The following is a 19,510-nucleotide window of genomic DNA, read 5'->3' as shown; positions in this document are numbered from 1 at the left end:
TAGATGCACCTCTAACTATTGAATTTCATAGGGGTGAGGAGGACTGAAAGGCCTTCACAGTTCTCTGAAATCCCAAATATTTGCCTCTACAAATACTCGGACACCTACAATTATAGAAGCCTGTAGAGGAAAGCCCATGTTTCCTAAGAGAAATCCAGAACCACTGAATCTATGAGGCAGTTTGCTACTGTAGGATCTCTAAAATTACTTTTTATATGTCTTTGAAGGTTCAACAATAATCCAGAATACTAAGAATAAATCATGTATACAGAAGTGCTGGTAGTGATGCTCTCAAGGTCATACATATAGGGTAACTCTGTGAAGGAATGTTACAATATAATATATTAAATACTTATAATATTACAATAAGAAGGTAACTTGGAGATCAGGTAGTCTCTCTTACTTTAAAGACAAAGGAATTTAGGACCAAAGAGATGTAATAATGTTCTTAGAGTTGGACAAATTGTTATGATTAAAAACAACTAGAACCTAGGATTCTTAACTCCTAGTCTACTGTTCATTCCATTATAGCAGAGTACGTCTCAAATCAGTATGAAAATTATTCTTCTAAAGTAAGTGCCTAGATGTGTAAAGTGTATTGTTTGTTTGTTTTAATCTATTTTGACTACAGGTGAATTTTCTATTGTCTCTGGTCTGCCCTTTAGCATATCTACTATTTTCAGCTCCTATCTGCAAGCAAGGCCTTTAAAGAGCAAGTGCTCCACTGATTATAAATACCTTACTTTGGTTTCTTGGGAGAGGAATACCAATAGAAGATAACATTTGCAAGACTACCATTTATGCTTCATCTTTGCTTATAAAATGCATGACATGAACACATTACAAATTCACACTTGGTACAGTACTAGCTACTGAAAGGCAGATTAAAATATTCTAGAATTCCCTGTAATCCCCAATATTGTTCAGTTAACAGTGGAAAAACTATAATCTTTGAATAGAAAGGATTCTGCTTTCTTAGAAGCATGATTTTATAAGCGCTAGGCCTTTTTTAAAGATTTCATGACCAAAGACTTTAGCATCGCTGACCTCAGTTCTTTGTATTTCCACAAAAGACTTAAGCAATTCTAGACAAGGAAGCTTTAAGTTTACTGAACTCAGTTTAAAGCAGTGAAGTATCCTTTTTAGCATATTGACCACAACAGAGGTAGTTCTCCCTGTCTCTGACCTAAAGCAAGATATATTTATAATATATTTTAAAAGAAAAAAATATATATGAAAATATAGAAGGAGGTATGAAAGAGGAAGATTAGTCTACCTGGTTGTGACATAGGAATAATTCAGCCCGCTTTATAGGTCTGATTCCTCTGTAAGTTAATTTTACTCAATTGTGTAACTATAAAAAGAACTCCCCCACACAAGGGGGCTTTATGAGTGCCAAAACAGTCATAATATCTAGTTGAGAAGTTACTGCTGCCTGGCTCCTTTTCTAAAACCACGTGCCCAGAGTTTATTCAACACTAATACTTGGGCTCCACCTATGGGCAAAGAGAAGAGATGGTTTAACATCTATCTGAGTATTTATATGTATGCAAGAGACTGCCCCATGTGATAAAGTAATTTGCAGCACTACTATATACTCTTTAAGTTCCAAAGTCGATCATTGAATGAAATGTAATATTGACTGCTTGGAAGAGCTATCCATTGTCTAATCCTTGAATCCTACTGAGATATATGGATATAGTTGCTGCTGTAGCAGAGGGGTGTACCTGACATTTATTCCTTCAGTTCTCAAGTATTTGCTGCCAGCTGGGAGTCCTTACCATTTTCTAATCAATTGCGTTTTTCTCTTCAAATCCTTTCCCTTGCCTTACTTAGGCTTTTAGAAAAAAACTTGAAGTAATGCATGTTTTTCTCTTTGAAGAGATGTAAGTTCTGCTGGTAGGTTAACTTGATACCAACTCCAAAAGCAGAGCTAATCCAGTAGGGATCTAATTTACCTTAAAGATAGAAATCCCTATATTTAGCATGAGTACAAAATAAAAATCTGGCCAATTTTCTATTACTAGATTTATATTGATAACCTTAAGCATGAAGCTGTTCTTTCTTTCCAAATGAAATGCTTTATTTTTCTTTCCAAGATATTTTAAAGATCTACAAAGACCAGATGGTATATGTGTGCTTCAAATATGACTTTTCTTGACTCTTCTATATATAGCTATATGTTAAAATGAGAGAAATATTCTTTTTTTAAAAATCTCTTATTCTTGCCCTTTAAAAAATAAGTTTACTGAAATACAATTCATATACAGTATAATTCACCCACATAAATTATACCATTCAGAAGTTTTTAGTATATTCACAGATATGTACAGCCATCACCACCTCAAAAAGAATCCCCATCCCCTTTAGCTATCAGCCTCCTCCTGTCCCCGCAGCCCACCATTCAGCCTTAAGCAACCATTAGCCTACTTTTTATCTCTATGGATTTACCTATTCTGGACATTTCACATAATGGGATCATATAATATGTGGTCTTTTATTACTGGCTTTTTCTACCTAGAATAATATTTTCAAAGTTCATCCATGTTGTAGCATGTATCAGCATCTCATTCTTTTTTAAAATATTACTGTAGTAAAAAAAACATATAACATAAAATTTATCATCTTAGCCATTACAGTTCAGTGGCATTAAGTACATTCACATTGTTGTGAAACATATCTCCAAAATTTTTTCATACTGGATACCTGAAACTCTTTACCCGTTAAACAACAACTCCCTTTTTCCTCCTCATTCCAGCCCCTGGTAACCACCACTCTACTTATTATTTCTAATAATTTGACTACTTTAGATATGTTATATAAGTGCAGTCATACAGTATTTGTCTTTTTATGGCTAGCTTATTTCACTTAGTATAATGTCCTCAAGGTCTGTTCACGTTGTGCCATGTGACAGTATTTAGATATATACACCACATTTGTTAATCCATTCATCTGTTGATGGACATTTGGGATGCTTCCAACTCTTGACTATTACGAATAGCCATACTATATGAACATGGGTATACAAATATTTCTTCAAAACCCTGCTTTCAGTTCTTTGGGATATATACTCAGAAGTGAGATTGATGGATCATATGGTAGGTCTATTTTTAATTTTCTGAGGAAACTTCTTCTGTTTTCCATGCTGGTTGCACTATTCTACAATCCTACCAACATTACATAAGGATTCCAATTTTTCTACATTCTCATCAACACTTTTTATTTTCTGATTTTTTGATAGTAGCCAATTTATGGATGTGGGGTGATATCTCATTGTGATTTTGATTTGCATTTTCCTGATAATTAGTGATGTTGAGCATCTTTCCATGTGTTTATTAGCTCTTCATACATCTTTAGAGAAATGTCTATTCAAGTCCTTTCCCATTTAAAAAATTTTTTTAATTTTAGTTAATTTGTAATGTTCTGTTAGTTTCAAGTGCACAGTGAAGTGATTCAGATATATATATATATATTCAGATATGTGTGTGTATATTCTTTTTCAGATTCTTTTCCATTATAGGTAATTAAAAGATATTGAGTATAGTTCCCTTTGCTATATAGTAGATCCTTGTTGTTTACCTGTTTTATGTGTAGGAGTGTGTATACGTTAATCCCAAACTCCTAATTTATCTCTACCCCCACCTGCTATCCCCTTTGGTAACCAGAACTTTGTTTTCTATGTGAGTCTATTTTAGTTTTGTAAATAAGTTTATTTGTATCATTTTTTTAGAGTCCACATATAAGTGATATCATATGATATTTGTCTTTCTCTGAATGACTTACTTCACTTAATGTGATAATCCCTAGGTCCATCCATGTTGCTGCAAATGGCATCATTTCATTCTTTTTTTTTTTTTTTTTTTTGCGGTACGCGGGCCTCTCACTGTTGTGGCCTCTCCCGTTGCGGAGCACAGGCTCTGGGCGCGCAGGCTCAGCGGCCATGGCTTACGGGCCCAGCCGCTCTGCGGCATGTGGGATCTTCCCGGACCGGGGCACCAACCCGCGTCCCCTGCATCGGCAGGCGGACTCTCAACCACTGCGCCACCAGAGAAGCCCTATTTCATTCTTTTTTAAGGCTGAGTAATATTCCATTGTGTATATACACCACTTCTTTATCCACTCATCTGTTGATGGACGTTTAGGTTTCTTCCATGTCTTGGCTATTATAAATAGTGCTTCTATGAATATTGGGGTGCATGTATCTTTTCGAATCAGAGTTTTTTCTGGATATATGCCCGGGAATGGGATTGCAGGATCATATGGTAACTCTTATTTTTAGTTTTTTAAGGAACCTCCATACTGTTCTCCACAGTGGCTGCACCAATTTACATTCCAACCAACAGTGTAATTGTGTTCCTTTTTCTCCACACCCTCTCCAGCATTTATTATTTGTAGACTTTTTAATGATGGCCATTCTGACTGGTATGAGATGATACTTCATGGTAGTTTTGATTTGCATTTCTCTAATAGTTAGTGATATTGAGAATCTTTTCATGTGCCTGTTGGCCATCTGTATGTCTTTTATAAAGCAATGTCTGTTTAGGTCTTCTTCCCATTTTTTGATCAAGTTGTTCAGTTTTGTCTTTTTTTTTATATTAAGCTGTATGAGCTGTTTGTATATTTTGGAAATTAATCCCTTGTCAGTAGCATCATGTGCAAATATTTTCTCCCAGTTCATGGCTTGTCTTTTTGTTTTGTTTATGGTTTCCTTTGCTGTGCAAAAGCTTTTAAGTTTAATTAGGTCCCATTTGTTTATTTTTCTTTTTATTTCCATTACTCCAGAAGACAGATCCAAAAAACTATTGTTGTGATTTGTGTCAAAGAGTGTTCTGCCTGTGTTTTCCTCTAGGAGTTTTATAGTATCTGATCTTACATTTAGGTCTTTAATCCATTTTGAGTTTATTTTTGTATACAGTGTTAGAGAATGTTCTAATTCCATTCTGTTACAAGTGGTTTCCCAGCACCACTTATTAAAGAGACCATCTTTTCTCCATTATATATTCTTACCTCCTTTGTGGTAGAGTAATAGACCATAAGTGTGTGGGTTTATTTCTGGGCTTTCTATCCTGTTCCATTTATCTATAAGTCTGTTTTTTTGTGTCAGTACCATACTATTTTGATTACTGTAGCTTTGTAGTATAGTCTGATGTCAGGGATCTTGATTCCTTCAGCTCCATTCTTCTTTCTGAAGGTGATTTTGGCTATTTGGGGTCTTTTGTGTTTCCATACAAATTTTTCAATTTTTTGTTCTAGCTATGTGAAAAATGCCATTGGCTATTTGGGGTCTTTTGTGTTTCCATACAAATTTTTCAATTTTTTGTTCTAGTTATGTGAAAAATGCCATTGGTAATTTGATAGGATTGCATTGAATCCATAGATTGCCTTGGGTAGTATGATAATTTTAACAATATTGATTCTTCCAATCCAAGAATACGATATATCTTTCCATCTGTTTGTGTCATCTTCAGTTTCTTTCATCAGCGTCTTATACTTTTCAGAGTACAGTCTCTTGCCTCCTTAGGTAGGTTATTCCTAGGTATTTTATTCTTTTTGATGTGATGGTTTCCTTAATTTCTCTTTCTGATCTTTCATTGTTAAGTGTATAGACATGCAACAGATTTCTGTATATTAATTTTGTACCCAGCAACTATACTGAATTCATTGATGAGCTCTAGTAGTTTTCTGGTAGCATCTTTAGGTTTTTTTATGTATAGCATCATGTCATCTGCAAACAATGACAGTTTTACTTCTTTCCCAGTTTGGATTCCTTTTATCTCTTTTTTTTCCTCTGTTTGCTGTGGCTAGGACTTCCAAAACTATGTTGAATAAAAGTGGCCAGAGTGGTCATCGTTGTCTTGTTCCTGATCTTAGAGGAAATGCTTTCAGCTTTTCACCATTGAGTGTGAGGTTAGCTGTGGGTTTCTCATAGATGGCCTTTATTATGTTGAGGTATGTTCCCTCTGTGCCCACTTCTGGAGTTTTTATCATAAATGGATGGTGAATTTTATCAAAAGCTTTTTTCTGCATCTGTTGAGATAATCATATGGTTTTTATTCTTCACTTTGTTAATGTGGTGTGTCACATTGATTGATTTGCAGATATTGAAAAATCCTTGCATCCCTGGGATAAATCCCACTTGATCATGGTGTATGATCCTTTTAATGTATTGTTGGAGTCAGTTTGCTAGTATTTTCTTGAGGATTTCTGCATCTATGTGCATCAGTGATATCGGCCTGTAATTTTCTTTTCTTGTGATATCTCTGTGTGGTTTTGGTATCAAGGTGATGGTGGCCTCATAGAATGAGTTCGGAAGTGTTCCTTCCTCTGCAATTTTTTGGAATAGCTTCAGAAGGATGGGTGTTAACTCTTCTTTGGTCATCTTTACGATGATTACCATGAACACTTTCTCGGGTAGATTGACTCTCTCCACATCACTTAGTGCTTCTTCTGGAGTTTTATCTTGTTCCTTTGTCTGAAACATCTTCCTCTGTTGCTTCATTTTGTCTAAATTGCTATTTGTATTTTTATGTATGTGGTAGATTGGTTATGTTTCTTGACCTTTGAGAAGTGGCCCTCTGTAGGAGATGTCCTATGTGTCCCAGCAGTGCATTCCCTTCTTGTCACCCAAGGGTCAGGGGCCAGCTGGTCTGTATCTGGCCTTTGTTCGTGGACTCGATATGCAGGCTGCAGGACTGTAGTTTTCTTGCCTCTGGTGTCTGTCCCCTGGTAGATGAGGATGGTCTAGAGGCTTGTGCAGGCTTCCTGGCAGGAAGAGTTGGTGCCTGCCCTCTGGTGGGTGGAGCTGGGTCTTGGTCTTCTCGGGGGCAGAGCCATGCTTAGGGACGTGTCTAGAGGTGGCTGTGGGCTCAGGAAGTCTTTAGGCAGCCTTTCTGCTGATGGGTGCAGCTGTGTCCCTATCCAGTTTGTTGTTTGGCCTGAGGCATCCCAGCACTGGAGCCTACATGCTGTTGGTGGGGCCAGGTCTTGGTGGCAAAATGTCAGCCTCCAGGAGACCTCACACAGATGAATCCTCCCCGATATGTCTGCCACCAGTGTCTCTGTCCCCAGGGTGGGCTATAGTCACCCCTCATCTCCCCAGGATACCTTCCAAGACCAGCAGGTACGTCTGGCTCAGGTTCCTATCAAATTACTGCTTTTGCCTTTAGTCCTGGTGTGTGTGAGATTTTGTGTGTGCCCTTTAAGAGTGAAGTCTCTCTAACACAACACTGTAAAGCAATTATACTCCAATAAAGATGTATTAAAAAAAAAAGAGTGAAGTCTCTATTTCTCCCAATCCTGTGGAGCTCCTGCAATCAAGCCCCACTGGCCTTCAAAGCCAAGTGCTCTGGGGGCTCCTATTCCTGGTGCCTTTCCCATTTTTAATTGGGTTATTAGATCTGTTTGTTTTTGAGTTGTAGGATTTCTTTGTGTATTCAGGAGATTAACCCCTTATCAGATATATGATTTGCAGATATTTCTCCCATTTTGAAGTTTGCCTTTTCACTCTGTTGATAGTATCCTTTGATGCACAAGAGTTTTTAAGTTTGATGTTGTCCCCTGTGTCTAGTTTTGCTTTAGTTGCCTGTGCTTTTGTTGTCATATTCAAGAAATCATTGCCAAATCCAATGTCATGAAGCCTTTCCTCAGTGTTTTCTTCTAAGAGTTTTATAGTTGTTGGTTTTACATTTAGGTCTTTAATCTTTTTTGAGTTAAGTTTTGTATATGGTGGAAGATAAGAGTCCAGCTTCATTCTTTCAAATGTGGCTATCCAGTTTTCCCAACATCATTTTTTGAAAAGGTTATCTTTTCCCTATTGAGTGGTCTTGATATCCTTGTCAAAGGTCATTTGACCATATACATGAGTGTTTATTTCTATGCTCTCTATTCTATTCCATTTGTATTAGACAGAGTTCTCCAGAGAAACAGAACCAACAGAATATATATAGGAAGAGATTTATTATGAGGAATTGACTCACATGATTATGGAGGCTGAGAAGTCCCATGATTTGCCATCTGCAAGCTGGTGACCCAGGAAAGCTGGTGTTATAATTCCAATCCAAGTCCAAAAGGCTGCAAACCAAGGGAGTTGATATAAAGCCCATCCAAGGGCAAGAGAAGACCAACGTCCCAGTTCAAACAGGCAGGCAGAAAGCAAAAGGGACAATTTTTTTCCTCCACCTTTTTGTTCTATTCAGATGCCCAGTGGATAGATTGATGCCACCCACAATGGGGAGGGCAATATACTTTATTGATTCCACCAGATTTTCATCTGGAAAAACTCTCACAGACACACCCAGAAATAATGTTTTATCTAGGTATCTCATGGCCAGTGAAGATGACACATAAAATTAACTATCAAACCATTAGTCTATTTGTCTGTCTTTATGCTAGTGCCACTCTGTTTTTCTTACTGTAGCTTTGTAATATGTTATAAAATCAGGAAGTGTGAGTCTTACAACTTTGCTTTCTTTATAATCGTTTTGGCTGCTCGGGGTCTCTTGAGATTCCATATGAATTTTAGGATGAATTTTTCTGTTTCTGAAAAAAATCCCATTTGCATTTTTTATTGAGATTACATTGAATCCATAGGTGGCTTTGGATGGCATGGGCACTAAGAATATTATGTCTTTCAATCCATGAACAAAGGATGTCTTTCCATTTATTTGTATCTTCTTTATAATTTCTTTCAGCAATGTTTTATAGTTCCCATTAATACCTCACTCCTTTTTATGGCCAAGTAATATTTCATTTTATGTATATACCATGTTTTATTTATCCATTCATCAATTGATGGACTGTTGGATTGTTTCCATCTTTTGACTGTTAATGAATAATGCTGCAGTTAGTATTTGTGTACAGGTTTTTGCATGGACATATGTTTTCATTTCTCTTGGATTTGTCCTTGCCTTTTTTTTTTTTTTTTTTTTTTTTGCCGTATGTGGGCCTCTCACTGTTGTGGCCTCTCCCATTGTGGAGCACAGGCTCCGGATGAGCAGGCTCAATGGCCATGGCTCACGGGCCCAGCCGCTCCACGGCATGTGGGATCCTCCCAGACCGGGGCACGAACCCGTATCCCCTGCATCGGCAGGCGGACTCTCAACCACTGCGCCACCAGGGAAGCCCTGTCCTTGCCTTTTAAGAAGAACTGAATTTAAATAATAGCAGAGACTCCTCTGGAAGCCTAGGCTGCTATAAGTCATTTTAAATATAACCTGTGTTTGTTGCTTTGATTAGCCATAAATGAAAAATACAGTTCTCTTTCTTCAGAATCTTAAGAAACCAAACACACACTTTTCTCACACTCACCACCTTGAGAGCTCTTACACACAATTTTGCAAATACTTGCTGATATATTACTAACTGAATATACAAGAGTAGTAATCAGAGGGGCAATAATCAAGGAGAACCTACTGTCTTAAATGGGGTCTTGAAATAGGTGATAGACATTTATTGATAACAAAAAGGAAGATGATAGTCCAGGTTTAGGAAAGTCATGACTGTAAGCATGGAGGTGAGCATCCATTATACACACAAAAAATGTCTTGCTTAGAGGAGTCTAAGTGGGAAATAATGAGAGTAGAAGTTAGCAAGATGTCCTTCTCCATTTTATGTATTCTCTGGATGAAGTTGGTTGTATTTGATTGATATGACCTTTTTCTCTATTTACCTGACATTTCTTTCCCTCCTTAGTTCTAATCATTAATGTACTCAATCATTGACTCAGTCATTCAACAAACATTTACTGGGTGCCTTTTAAGTATCAAGCACTGTGCTTGGTACTGGGGATACAATGATGGGTGAGATATGCTGTGACAACAAGGAATTCACAACCTGATGGAGAAGTCAAGATAGTTTCACAAACAACCGTAATGTAATGTGGAAAGTGTACCATAACAGATGGATACAAATGTTTTAAGAATATGAAGACTAAGTACAATCCCTCCAAACCATTCTGTATCTTGTCAATAGGCAAGTTCATAAAATGTTCCATTATCACTGAAGAGACTTAAACACTGCTGGGAGGTTAACTTGAAGTCATTACTCTGCTTAAAAATCCTACATTGGATTCCCATTTTCATAAGATTAAGTTTAAACTCCCTCGATCCTGCTTCCGTTGTCTGAAATGTCCCTTCCTTTCTCCTACTTGGTTCTTACTTCAGACTATGAAACTCAATATAGATACCTCATCTAGGAAGATTTTCTTGATGTTCCACAAATTGTTGGTTAGGTGGTTTTTTCTGTATGCTTCCGATATTGCCCTGATCATATATCTGTCACTGCCCATATCATACTATCTTTTAATCATATTTTTATTTTTCCATATCCCCCTCTCTCACATGCACTGTTACATGTGAATTCCTTGAGGAAATCAGCCAGGTCTTACTAGTATTTTTGTCCTGTATCTGGCATATAGTAGGTTCCCAGTGTTTGATGAATGGATAAATAAATTGGTCAATGAACTAACTTTTCCTGTTTAGAGACAGAAGGCCAAAGACATGACATCTGAGCTGAAACTTAAAGGTTGCCTAAGATTCACTAGGGGAAGAAAAGAAGAAGGAAAAAAGGTATTCCTGTCCAAGGCAACATTATTTGCAATGGCATAGGAATAAGAAAAAGCCCACCATGTTTAAGATGTGGCAAATCATTCTTTGTGTCAGAAACTGGACACTTGTCAAAAATAAAGTTCAATCTCAGTATAAACATTTTCAAATTACACTAGGCAAGTCTTATGCTAGCACTACAGAATTCTTAAAATAGGATCTGTGTATTATTTTGTAGCCTAATGAAGCTTGGGTAGATTGTAGCATTTAAATAACTCACTTATAGGATGTAAAGAAAAGGGAACCTCCTCATACACTGTTGGTGGGAATGTAAATTGGTACAGCCTCTGTGGAAAATAGGATGGAAGTTTCTCAAAAAACTAAAAACAGAACTACCATATGACCCAGCAATTTCACTCCTGGGTATATATCCAAAAAAGCAAAAACACTAATTCGAAAAGATACATGCACCCCAGTGTTCATGGCAGCATTATATATGATTTCCAAGATATGGAAGCAGCCTAACTGTCCATCAGGAGATGAACAGATAAAGAAGATGTTACACACTAACACACACACACACACACACACACGCACACACACACACACACTGGACCACTACTCAGCCGTAAAAAAAGAATGAAATTTTGCCATTTGCAGCAACATGAATAGACTTGGAGGGCATTATGCTAAGTGAAGTAAGTTAGAGAAAGACAAATACTGTATGATATCACTTATATGCGGCATCTAAGAAATACAACAAATTAATGAATATAATAAAAAAGAAGCAGACTCACAGATGTAAAGAACAAGCTAGAGGTTACCAGGGTGGGGAGGAAAGAAGGAAGGGGCAAGTTAGGGGTAGGGGAGTAAGGGGTACAAATTATTAGGTATAAAATAAGCTACAATCATATATTATACAACACAGAGAATATAGCCAATATTTTGTAATAACTATAAAGGGAGTATAACCTTTAAAAATTGCAAACCACTATATTGTACACCTGTAACTTACAGAACATTTAAAGCAACTATACTTCAATAAATAACTAAATAAACTCACTTATTCTTGTCATATGCACATCTTCTCAATCCAGAGTTATTATTGAGCCTCCTCAGATTTGAGGGCTATTTCTTAGTGTTTATGTGTATGGTAGGATCGGGGTAGGGGGTCAATTATTATTGGAAACTTACGGAACAGAGTTTTTACTTTAGTTTCCAGAATCTAATTTTGTCAAATTATGATTGAGTAGACTCTATACCTTAGGAACCCTCCAGAGTGGCATTGCACAGTAAGATATATGAGTAACTCAGGCATTAAAGGGAGAAATCAAGTCAGCTGATACTCTTTTCTCTAAATTGGCTGTCAATGAGAACTTAGTTAACTTATGTTAAGCCACTATCATATCTACAACTGTCAGTATCAATAGTCTTTCATACTTAGCATACTAAGTGTTCAACCTCTTTCTTTCGGAATACAGGAATAAAAAGAGCCATGATGAGCATGTATCACTTCTCTTGGGCTACTGGCAAGGACTTAGGAAGGAAAAATAACATGTGCTAGCTGTTGATGCCATCAGTTCTTTGTCGTTTTTTGTGATGGTGGTAACACATACATAAAATAAGATTTACCATTTTAATTGTGTTTAACTGTACAGCTCAGTGACATTAAATACATTTACATTATTCTGCAGCTATCATTACCATCCATCTCCAAAACTTTTTCATCTCCCCACACTGAAGCTCCATACTCATTAAAAAATAACTTCCTGTTCCTCCCTCTCCCCAACCCATGGCAACCACCAATCTACTTTTTGATACTATGATTTTGATTTTGAATATTCTGATTATCTCATATAAGTGGAATCATACAATATTTCTCCTTTTGTGACTGGCTTATTTCACTTATTTTATAATATCTTCAAGTTTCATCCATAGTATGGCATATGTCAGAATTTCCTTCCTTTTTAAGGCTGAATAATATTCTTAAATGTACATACTACATTTTGTTTATCCATTCATCTGTCAGTAGACACTTGGGTTACTTCCACTTTTTGACTACTGTATTGTGAATAATGCTGCTATAAAAATAGTGCACAAATATCTTTTCAAGTCTCTGCTGTTACTTCTTTTGAATATATACCTAGAAGTGGAATTGCTGGATTATATGGTAATTCTATGTTTAATTTTTTGAGGAATCACCTTGTAGCTTTCTTAAACGTCAGGGAAACAGAGGAAGAGCTGTACATGGAGAGTATGTAGCTATTGCCATTGTAGTAATGATTGATGCTCTAAGATCTAAATTTCAGTCCTACCTTAGCCACCTGTGAAATATATGACCTTGGATAAGTTACTTACCCTGTTTAAATTTCTCTTTTTTCATCTGTAAAATGAATATAATAATGCTTTACTAGATTTTTTAAGGATTAGATGAGATTATATATGTATATGATATTACTTAGTAACTTATAAAATGCTATATAAACATTTACTAGATTAACCACACCAGCTTCCAGAAAAACTCAGCTCTGGTGCTATATTTGATTATTAACCACTGTTACTGAGCTATTCCAAATCCCAGAAAATTATTCTCTTAGGATCTGAACTGGCATTACACTTATATTTTCATTCGGCACACCAGACCAGAATAGTTTCAGATAAGGAGCTACCCCAGGTAGTTTATTGTGACCCTGGACAGATGTCATGGGGCTCACTACCAGAGACTGCCTTATAGCTTCAGGTTCATTTGGGAGTTAATGTTGTATATATGAATAGAAACCAGACCCTCTGGTCCTACCACTTCCCTGGTCTTACAAAGTATGGTCCATAGCTACAGAATAGCTTCAACCTCCTGGGAGTACCTACAGCTAGAATCTGCTAAGAAGTTCTCCCTTCCAATTCAGGTGTCACTTTCCTTAAAAAGAAAGAGTCAATATCACTATCACTGTGGATCAGTGCACAAAATTTAAAATCTGTCTGTCCTTACTTCTTTGTCCTGGAATCTGGAAACCAGAGGCTCTAGGTGGCTAAGAAGGACAAAGCTAAAAGCAAAAAAGAAACAAACAAAAAAAGACTCATCCAGCTCTGGAAACAATGGAATTTTCTAAGTCTATACAAACATCTTATGTAAATCAAGTTCTATATTACTTACAGTCTTTGGAGAGAAGCTTGATTTTTTTTTCCTCCTCCTCTTCTTCCTTCTCTGTCTCCTATTAATTATTCTGTTACTTCTTTAGAATAATAACAATAGTAATAATAATAATAATAATAATAATAAGGACAGATTCTGACTAGAGGATTTAAGGAATTGGTCATGACTCTTGAAACTTTTATTCTTTTTGGCACTAAATCAAACTCCTGAGCTATAACCAAATGTGATTGTCATCCAGAGTGGATGAATAGTGGTTTGAATAGTCACTTCACACAATAGATCAATGGTGCTCTTCTTATAGTCACTAATTTTTTTTAGGTTAATAAAGCCAAAATTTTGGCTAAAGTTAAATAGAATGATAAGGAAGCTCCTTTCTTTACTTTTCTCTTCTAAAGGAAAAAAAGCTCTAAAAATTACATGTGATCATTGTAGAAAACTTGGAAATTTTCAGAAAATTATAGCAAAGGGTATAAAATTATACATAATTCTAACATACTGCAGTAAACAAATACTTTATATTTTCATGTATGCCTTTCCCATCTTTTTCTATTGCTCTATATACATATATCTTAACATAGTTAGGATTATACATTATATATACAGTTCTGCATGTTTTTAAAATGTATGTCATAAGAATTTTCCTGTGTCAGTGAATATTTTTCATAAATATTACTTTAGCCTGTATAATATTTTATCATAAGGATACATCATTGTTTAAATTTATGTATTGTTAAACTTTTGACTTCTTTCCATTTCTCACTAATGTAAGCAACTCTGAAATAGGCATGTACAGAAAGATTTATCCATTTTCTTAAGATAGATTTCTAGAAGTGAAATTACTGGGTCAATGACTATGACTGTTTAAGAATTTACTTTTTAAAGAAAATCATCTTTGGATTGTTAAAGGATTAATGACACATCAACTTGAACACATCTTTGATGACTGTGTAGCTACTCATATTCAAATAATCCCTGGAAGCATTGCTATTAATTGAATCTTAATCTTTCATTTCAGACACTAGGATGCATCTCTTCCTCCTGTCGCCTATTCCTTGGGATAGAAATCAGGAGATCTGACTGAGCCCTTATACAAGCCTTGTCAGACAAGTACCTATGTCCATCTTGTTTAGGACTACCTGTTTAACCCACTGTACTTAACATCCATATTTTCCTTCTTTTCTCTTACAGATGGAATGGGGCGAGTCCTTGCTCAAGATGTATATGCAAAAGACAACCTACCCCCGTTCCCAGCATCAGTAAAAGATGGCTATGCTGTCCGAGGTAAATATTTTGGTTTTCTTGAGTATCAACATACTCACATTGTAATTTTTTTTTTTTTTTTTCAGATTTTTGGCCCAGCCCAGGTACCTAATGACTATTACATCTATTTCCCCCTTGGCTGTCAAAATAATTTTATTCACAGATTACAATGTTAACCTACACCTATATATTTTCCAGCACAATCTTGATTAAAACTTTTCAGTGACAGTACTATAGTTACTTGAAAATTCTTACTTACAAATAAATATGTAGAGGTTGATAAAGACACTGTATCATGATTTATTCTTTCGGCCTCTACACATACCAGATGGCAGACAGTCTTGGTCTGGAAGTCCAAATGTTTTCTAGTTGAAAACATCTATATGGTCCAAGAAAGAAGAGCAAACTCCCAACACAGGGATAAAGTGGGGAAGTTTTTTTCTCCTGCTTTAAAGTCAAACATCAATAAGGGCTTCATAGAAAGCAAGCATGAGGGAAACCTCTAATTCCCTAGAAGATGCCATATTGCAAGGCTCTGAAGCCCCAGATGGTACCAGCAGCTCATGCCTTTAGAGTTGCCTGGGATTGCATGAAGCTCAAAAGCAAATACTAAATAGCATTTGCCTGCCTAAAGTCCAATCTACGAAAGAGCCCAAAATGAAAATGCAACTGAATTGCTTAGAAACTGTTATTGGTTATTAACTCAAGGCTGGTATCATTGAAGAAATGTCTAAAAACATTTCCCAGTTTATCAGAGCTGTTAAGAAGGCCAATTCCTTTTTAATGGTCATTTATGGAGTCCCATACTTGATTTTTTGGTTTTGGATTTTTTTTACTCTATCTAGCTATTAAAATAATTTCTTCTTTCTTGTAATTAAATACATTCATTGACCTCCTCCATGTTCCATTGCCATATCTTAGCAGTATCTTTCTCTGTTGGAGACAGTAGAACAAATGGTTAAGATTATGGACTTTGAGTGATAAAAAAGTGAGCGCTAACAAAGTAAGAGTGATCTGGGTTCTAGCACCAGTTCCATCTATGTAAGTTTGAGCAAATCACTTAAACTTTTTGAGCCTTGGTTTCCTCATCTATAAAATGATGATAATTATAACAGTATTTATCCCAACAGGTTATTGTGAGAATTAAGTGAGACTGTATAAGGCCTTAAAGTATATGGCAAACACACACACACCAAAAAAGCACTCAGTAGTTGTTTTTTTAATGTTTAATAATAGTACCTATTATTACTATTATTATTACTTTTTTATTTTTTTTATTATTATCACATTTTCTTAAACCATCTCTGAAAAAAGGATAACATTTATCTAAACTGTTATTCTCATAAAATGGTGGAGAGATTAATTCCTACTAGTGTATTCTTTCTCAGGAAACTGTCTTAAATGCACCTCATTCAGCTCTATCTCTCAAATTAGAGCATTTCTGAAAATATAAATAACAAATCCCCAATGCCTCCTATGTTTTCTCTTCCAAATTCATTTCTTCTGTAGTGTTTATTATAATGAATATTATCCAGAAAGAAATTTATTTTAGTCTTCTGATAGCCTCACTGGCTCTTGTTTCTTATTCCCTCTAAAATGTAAATTCTGTTTGAACTTATAATTGGTAGCCATTGCTATGAAATGATGAATTCTTACTTCCAGAGTAGAACAAACAACTACAGCAGATGAAACACCAAAAGGACAAGAAAGTCTATTTTTTATATTCTCGGTAATGTAAAGTAAGAGAAAGTGAGAAAATAAATTATATTAGGCAGAATTATTCTGAAACAGAAAGTTGTTCTGTGATTTTTAGATGAGGTAGCAGCAGCTCAATAAAAAGAAACTATTGCTTTTAGCTTTTCTAGTTAGCCCATGTGAGCCAGGAAAGAGCCTTTCTGCAACTGTAGAATCTATCAAAGAAATTTATATATAAAATTACCATTTAGTATATCATATTTATTTTGTTTTAGAGTGGTGGTGTTTTTAGTTATTTCACACACATATGCAAACACACACACACACACACACAAACATTTAAAATGACATCTCATGGTATAAAATGTTCAACAGATAATCCACCATGCAGCTAATTCACATTATTTCTTTCCTGTGAAACGTTGCTAGTTCTCTAAGATATGGAATGTATAACAGACATAACACATAACAGATAACCATCATGGATATGGTTAAATTTCAAAGTAGGAATGACTGGTTAATTATGATCAACATAATTAAGGCAGAAGAAGTCATCAGTGAACAAAAAGCCATGGTCTTAGTCTTTTCTGTGTTATAATACCAACCCCAGGCAGTGTTTTGGTAAAGAATATCCTTGAGGCTATTGTTGTGGCTCTCTACCTCTCTACTTTGTATACCTTCTTCTCTCCACCCCTTCTTCCTTTACTCCCACTCCTTTCTCCCCACTCCCTTTATTCTCCTTGTTTTTCTTCTCCTCTGCCTTTGCCTTAGGCCTTCCAGTAATAACCAGTGGCACCTGTGAGCATTGCTAACCCTCTAGGTGTAAAGAGGTTGCTAACTTGCTCTGGATCACTAAGCATTAGCCAGTGTCCTTCAGAAACATGTGGGATAAAACTCCAAACCAGTTGGAGGATCACTTGCTTTAAGGTATGTGGGTTGAAAAATCAAGACAGTAACAAATAGCTAAAGAAATAAGAAATAGGAACAGCTTTTAAAAAATAAGAAAGAATAGAGTATAAAGAAGATAGGAATCAAGTGATGATGATGTAAACTAATAAACCTAAAACTACATTCAGGAGGGAATGAATTTGAATGATGAAAGCAGGGAAAAGAAAATGAAAGTAGCATTTACCAGTTAGAAGCAATACAATAGTTTTATTCGTATTTTTGAGGAGTTATTTCTCCCTTCACACTGATTAAGCCAACAATCTTCTTGATGCATTCACATGCTCCTATAGAGATGTGGGTGCCCATTGTCTCACAATTGCTTCTTAGATGTTAATAAAGGTAACAATATCGCAGAATACCAAACTCACTCTCTTGAAAATGTTCAATTTGAAAGGCTTATCACTTCAGAATTAGTTTTGGGATTATTTAAGAAAAGGGAAAATTATAAACAAGCCAGTAATTATTTTGAGAACCATGTGCAACAAACAATTCTGGAAAATTATATTAAGAGAAATCCTTGCCATTTAGGTTAAGTAAATATTAAAGCTTTTTCTTTTATACATTCTGATTAAATACATGCTTATGGAAAATACAGAAAATCGAAAAGAACATTTTAACCCATTATCTCACTGTCTAGCTACTATTAACATTTTGTTGTACTTCCTTCCAGTGTGTTAAAATGCATACTAAAATTCGGTATAACCTTTTTGATTTTGTGCTAGTTCTTATTCTGTCACGAAAGTAATGTTTTAGAGTTTCTGTTTTGTCCATTTTAGTCCTGTTTGGCCATAGCTGGTTTTCCAACTCATTTGACAGCCAGTGGCTTTCCACTGTAGGACACTTTGGATGAAAAAGAAAGCCTTGTGATATAGGAGTATTACTCATGTGAGCAGAGAGATAATTTTGAATAATTAATTTAAGTTAATCCCCAAAAGCTTAAAATAATGTATTTAAGGAAATAATATATCTTTTCCCAATACTAACAATATATGGGCATTTTTCTCCTGGAAGATGATGGTAAAGAATATAAAATGCTTTCTCATTCATCTGTTCTACTCCTTGCTCCCTGCTTTCCAGGCAGCAGATTTAAAATTCCAAACAACTCACCTGATTTAATCCCTCAGTATAACTGCAGCAAGTATTAATCCTGTTGTGCTAGTCTTGTCACCTACCCTTGCCACCACTCCAAACTCGTTCTACAATGTTAATTTTAGTAATACACATAAATATCAATACTATTACCCTGTTGCCTATCATCCAGTCTTAGACGGTTTGGTTCTATAATTAGAGATAAACAGAATATTAGTCCCTCTGCCTTATTCCTCTATTGAAGAATAGAGGTGCCTAGGACCTCTGAAAGTTATGCTATCTATGGCCTCTGTTTATTCAGTCCTAACATGGAAACGATGAGGCTTTTGTTATTGAAAATAAGTGAATAGCTATAAAGGATTTCAAGAGATTTAAAGAGAGCTCCCACATGGCTGGAAAATGAAAATGAGGGATAATTCTAGGGCAAATGGCTTGAGGATGATCATTTTCTATACATTGCCACAATGAATAGTTATCTAATGGTATCAATTTTATATCAGATGATATAATCAGAAATCTTCAAATAAAGACTAAAAGTGTTTTCTGGACATTAAAAAGGTGGAAGTGGGAGCAGTCTCAGGGTCTAGCATTAAGCATTATACAGTGCATTTGCTGTTAGGATTTGGTTTATATTGCTTTTATCTCTTCCTTCAAATTAAATTCTACAGTTACAAAACAGAAAAGAAAACGTATTAATAGAAATGCCAGAATTAGTGGGGGAAAGAGAGGAAAGAGTCTAAGCCTTTACAGAAATCCTTGGAATCCATCCATCTTTTCTAATGGAGTACTGTGGCTTACTTAATTTCTTTCCAAGCTTTAGCTTCAT

General features: G+C 35.7%; 1 protein-coding gene across 3 annotated transcripts in view; it reads left to right on the top strand.

Moving 5' to 3' along the window:
• Positions 1-19,510, top strand: part of GPHN (gephyrin) — a 618,338-nt gene that overhangs the window by 499,881 nt on the left and 98,947 nt on the right. For all 3 annotated transcript variants that reach the window (XM_007449022.1, XM_007449020.1, XM_007449021.1), the window contains one exon: positions 14,881-14,973. In XM_007449022.1, the coding sequence (XP_007449084.1) occupies positions 14,881-14,973 (93 nt within the window). The remainder of the gene's footprint in view (positions 1-14,880; positions 14,974-19,510) is intronic.

The sequence above is a fragment of the Lipotes vexillifer genome, unplaced genomic scaffold, assembly GCF_000442215.2.
Source record: "Lipotes vexillifer unplaced genomic scaffold, Lipotes_vexillifer_v1.1 scaffold629, whole genome shotgun sequence".
NCBI lineage: Eukaryota > Metazoa > Chordata > Mammalia > Artiodactyla > Lipotidae > Lipotes > Lipotes vexillifer.
Note: the sequence above shows the minus strand (reverse complement) of the source record. Positions and strands in the feature narration are given on the sequence as shown.